At 39.5% G+C, this 5,105-nt stretch overlaps 1 protein-coding gene across 1 annotated transcript; it reads right to left on the bottom strand.

Moving 5' to 3' along the window:
- LOC100810214 (probable protein phosphatase 2C 4) lies at nucleotides 1–3,321 on the bottom strand. Its single transcript, XM_006590922.4, has 4 exons — nucleotides 1,438–3,321; nucleotides 1,233–1,346; nucleotides 518–782; nucleotides 1–413 (listed from the first exon to the last, which is right to left on the bottom strand). The coding sequence occupies exons 1-4, from the start codon at nucleotides 3,103–3,105 to the stop codon at nucleotides 298–300; spliced, it is 2,163 nt and encodes a 720-aa protein (XP_006590985.1). The 5' UTR covers nucleotides 3,106–3,321; the 3' UTR covers nucleotides 1–297.
- Nucleotides 3,322–5,105: the final 1,784 nt, after the last annotated feature.

Below are 5,105 nucleotides of genomic sequence, written 5' to 3'. Positions count from 1 at the left end.
TTTTTAAGGAATGACTTTTATTACAAAAATTACAATTTTTATGTGAGTTATTATCAACAAAATCCAGCTTTTACAACTTTACAATCCTCACCACCCACTTAAATTGCACAACAAAGCACTCTCCCAGAGCTTCTTAGTTGGTGTTTTACAAAAGGTGAGTAGGGAGGGGGAAAACGGCAAAAAGGATGCCTCACCCTTCTTCGGCACTATATATATCTCATATCCTCTTCCTTTTTTCCTTTTTTCCTTTTTTTTTATATATATGATAGTAATATATATGATTTTCAGTATACTTATTTATACACAGAATCTCCATATCCTTCCCTCCAAAGAAATAACAATGATGGAAACATCATCATGGTAACGGCGCCTATCACCCTGTGGAATTTCGAGCAACTCGTGAAAGTCCAAACCTGAAGATTAACATGGCAAAAACATCAGTAAAAAGTAAAACCAATGATCCATTATGCGATTGTGAGATCTTTTGAATGAAAATGTTGGTTGTAATTATCAGTACCAGCTTTCTTTGCAGCACGAAACAACACTTCTTCAACCAAATGCTGAGCCGGGTCTCCCTCGGGTTGCAATGTGATGAAAAGCTCGACTTCAGCCACTGCCTCTTCGTTTGACAAGTACTGATAGAGCCCATCAGAGCATAGAATCAAAAATTTGTCCTTTGGGCCTAATCTGTGGTGTTTTAGATATGGTAGGCAGCTTATGTAAGGAGAGTTTCCTACGTAGTCTATTCTAAACATCTCCAGAAGTGCGTTGTTCCACTTTGGCTGCATAAGATAACCAACAGCAATAAGAAAATGCAGAACAGTATCCATTTAGAGCTAGTAAATGCTGCTCAGAATTTTGATGTGCCAGATTTCTAAAGATGCACTGAAAATTCATAACTCAATATTCCAATTTAGGTTAAGAGGAAATACATTACTAATGTGACATTAATTTTCTAAAAGAATGAAATCCAACATGAGTATCACAACTATTAGTAGCAGTAACAATTTTTTCTACATCCTTAACTTCCAAGGATTAGGCTGGTTATTGGATTTAAGAAACCTTCTGTGACAACAAAAAAAATGTGGAAGAGGAATGTATCCTGTTATAGCCAATGTAAACCGTTCAACTATCTCTCTTTGTTGTATCCCTTGTGCCCTTGCCATTCATATTAAAGGTATAACACAACTGTAAAGTAAAATGAATAGATTTGAATATATCTAGATACCAACCTGTTTGAGAAATCCGGCACCAAATGCTCGAGTAACTTTGAGAGAACCCTTCACACGGTCATTTACAACAGCAAAAGGATCATCCGGGTGCTCTTTTTTAATTCTCTGGATTTCCTGAAACAGAAACCAAACATTTCTCAATCAAGACATGTAGCAAAACAAAAACCTGCTGAAAACAGCAATCAAACTGAGACAAACAACTTACTTCCTCAACACTAGTACTATGATCCTTGGTAAGCTGAATCGCGCTCAAACTCGGTACCAAGTTGGACGTATCAACATCCCAAGACTCAAGATCATTCATCGTCTCCTCATTGATCCTCTCCAAGTCCTGCCTGATCTTGCCAAGCCAGTAATCAGGCTCAGCCTTCTGAGCCAGCACAGCTCGACTATCCCCTACATTCATCACATAAACATCCTCCCCCTTCATCAACATCACAAGAACACACGAACCCATCAAAGCCAATTCAGGATTCTCCATCACCATCTTATCCGCCACATCGAGATAAGACTCCTCAGTCTTCTTTAAAGCCCGAGAAAGAGCCTCCAAAACATCTGAATGATTAATTGAACTCGCTGCTCCACCCGACCCAGATCGACTTAAATTCAGTTGCTCCTTCAATCTCCGATCAAGCTCCAATCTTTCCCTATCCCACTCACACTTCCACCTCCGTTGATTCTCCTCCCATTTCTTCGCAGCACCCTTGAACTTATTCCTCGAATTCCTACCTCTCTTATTACTGCTCTTTCTATTATTATCATTATTATCTTGCTCAACACAGTGAGAACAAGCATCATCTTCATCAGTAACCGTAACATCTGCAGTAACATCTCGCAACATGTCCTCTTTTATCGTTGAATTTTCCGGTGCAGACCCGTCATCCCACAACAACCCTTTAAGCTCCTTATGCACCGCGGTGTAGAGATTGGAGAGAAGGTAATCAGGTGCATCAGGTCCACTGAAACCATCATAGATCCCCACGAAAACCCAACCGTGTTCCTCAGACACCACAACATGAACACGATCCTCCCCTGCTTTCCCCTGCGCCCATTGAAGATTCTGACTCTCCATCGAATCATAGTCCTCCAAACTCCCCTCGCTACTCAAATTCACGCTCAGATTCTCGTTATGCTTCTCCGCCGCTGCCGCCGCCGCTGCCACCATCCACTCCGGCTCCTTCACCACCACGCCCTTGATCGGAGCCACAATTGAATTGTGCCCCCGAGACAGAGTCTTGGAAATAGCCCTCTGCAAAACGCGAATCCACTTACCCTTCCTCGTTCCCACTCTCATACCCAACCCCAAACCCAACCCTCCGTGCGAGAAGCTTCTCTGAAAATGATCCGATCCGTTTCCGATTCCGTTCCCTTCCCTCTCAATCGGGCCCGAAAAAAGCCCGCGATCGATGGGCCCGGACATGAACCCGCGCTCGATTGGGCCCGACATGAACCCTCTCTCCAGTGGGCCCGAGCCGGGAAACCCACCGCCGTTCAGGTTCCCCGAGAACGGGCCCGAGTTCACGAGGGTCCTCGGAATCGGCTGAAGTGGTAACGCCGCGAACGACGTTGAACTCTCAAACGCCGCGGCTCTGTCGATGCAACCGTACGAGTACAAATCCACAAACGCCGTCGATAACGGCGTCGACGTGTTTGCGCTCACCGACGCGCCCGAGATTGTTCTGAACGTCGTCGTTTCCTCCGAGTGGACCTTCGACGAAGAAATCCGGGTCGGGTCGGGTCTAACATAGCAGAAAGAGTGACCCAAACCCTCGTCTAACGGCTCCGTTATTAAAATAGATATATCCTGCTTTCGACGACCCCCTCCTCCGTTTCCGGTGAAGCACACCGTTAGCTTCCCTATGCCGTTTCCCATCGGAACACAAAAAACCACCACCAAAAAAAAAAAAAGAATAAAAAATATGACAAGCTTGGAGGTTAGTTTCTCTTACTTTCAATATAGCTATTGCTATAACACGTTATTGATGTTCATAATGGCTTGGTGGAGAAAATGAAGAACTAGAGAGAGCAAAAAAGAGAGAGAGAGAAGCAGATATGTGAAGAAAGAGAAGTTGAAGTTGAGATAAGAAGAAGGGAGTTAGAGAGAGAGAAGGCGTTGACTTTGGAGAAAAGTTTTTTTTTTTTTGAAAATAAGAGAACGCACTTGCTTTTTTGCTTGGTATTTTTTATAAACAAAAATGGGGGAGGGTGATTTTATTTTTTTTTGGAGTGGGGCGTTGACTATGTTGAAGATAAAGTAAAACTCAAAGGTTTATGTCCGGTTTTGATATCTTGTTCAATGTTCGGGTACGTTTTGTGGCGGGCGTGGATCGCACGCGCGGAGGCAAGTGGATGAGATTCGCGTGGGAGGGTCACGGATGGGAGCGATGAATGATGATTCTGATGGCGAGAGCGTTGTCGTGTGTTGTTTGTTCTGTTGTGGGAGAAAAAAAAATAAAGAGGGTGAAATTTAAATGAGGGTCATAAATTCGGGTTAATTAAGAATCAAAAGTCAACACGGGGGAAAATTGTTTTTTTTTAGGATCTTGGAAAGAGTGCCACGGGCGCCGTTGGATCAAGCGGAGGTGTCGAAGATATAAAGGTTGACTAGACACGTGGCTCTCTTTCATTGATTTGGGTTGATAATTTGTCAACTTGAGGTTTCCCGAGAAAGAGAGAGATTGGAGTAATATATTTATTTGGAAAAAATGAAAAATAAAAAAATATTGTCAAGAATTTCGGCCTTTTGTTTTAATTGAAATGAAAAAAAGCGAATTGTAGAGAGAGAAGGAAAGGTTGGCTAATCTTAATTTAATATGTTGGTGGGGTGGTTCGATATTAGTAATGCTGCCATCACTGCACAGCTTGAATATTTAGGTAATTTGACTAATGTGGATTTAAATGTAGCCCATTACTCCATTGACTTTTTTTTTTGTAATTACATATTGAATTGAATGTTCACATTTGGAATGTGTTTGATGATGCTTGGGTTGGAAGGCACACTTTAGTTGTTGTTTATTATATATTAATGATGGTTTTATTGATTTATGTAAAGTTGCCTTGTAAATATGAGGATTTTTTTTTATTGTCGAGTAGTACTTATTATTTGATACTCTCACTAAAATCACATACCAATAAAAATAATTGATTTTATTAATTTTATTAAATTTTTTATTTTAAAAATAATCCTTAAAGTGTTATTATTATGTGTTTATAAAGTAAAGCTCTTTAGTTCGAAAGTGTATTAAAATTAAATTCTATCTAATAACTTCTATAAAAAAAAAACCATAAAAAGCTTGCAAAATACTATTAGCTGAATGTACATAAATAAATGGTTGTATTGTTTGTTTTTCTATCTAGGTGTTTCCCGTCAAGAACTAAATAAAGTAATCTGATTAAGTTATGTGAGAAGAAAAATAACAATTGACTTTTGCAATCTGCGAGAACATTGTTTCGAAGAATTTTCTTACTTTACAAAGCACAAAGTCTCATAATTCATCCTTCTAAGTTACAATCAATTCCTTGATGAAGCGGGGTTTGGGATATGACATCTTGCACTTGATTCTTTCTCACGTCCCAATCAAATATTAGACCCCAAAACTTTTTATTTTTGTTAAGGATCTCACTAATTAATAATATTTTTATAAAATTTTATCAGTTTTAATTTTTTAACAAACACCTTAAAATTTATTCTTAATATTTTCCTTCTTTTATTTAACAATATTTTTAACGCTTTCTGAATATTTCATAAGAGAAATAGACTTGTACTCGTTTTTCATAATGAGAAAAGATAAAGGGTCTGAATCGATTATTAGAAGGATAGTTTTGTTTTGATATTATATCCAAAACCGCGTGTCATGATGAGATTTCACATTG

The sequence above is a fragment of the Glycine max genome, chromosome 11 (assembly GCF_000004515.6).
Source record: "Glycine max cultivar Williams 82 chromosome 11, Glycine_max_v4.0, whole genome shotgun sequence".
In the NCBI taxonomy this organism is placed as follows: domain Eukaryota; kingdom Viridiplantae; phylum Streptophyta; class Magnoliopsida; order Fabales; family Fabaceae; genus Glycine; species Glycine max.
This window is presented reverse-complemented; position numbering and strand designations above follow the sequence as displayed.

What these genes read in the sequence shown, in the direction of transcription:
- LOC100810214 (XM_006590922.4), bottom strand. Translation starts at nt 3,105, where the DNA reads ATGGGAAACGGCATAGGGAAGCTAACGGTGTGCTTCACCGGAAACGGA. An exon ending in ATAGTACTAGTGTTGAGGAA is followed by an intron (nt 1,347 to 1,437) that starts GTAAGTTGTTTG and finishes TTTCTGTTTCAG; the next exon opens with GAAATCCAGAGAATTAAAAA. An exon ending in GTGCCGGATTTCTCAAACAG is followed by an intron (nt 783 to 1,232) that starts GTTGGTATCTAG and finishes TATCTTATGCAG; the next exon opens with CCAAAGTGGAACAACGCACT.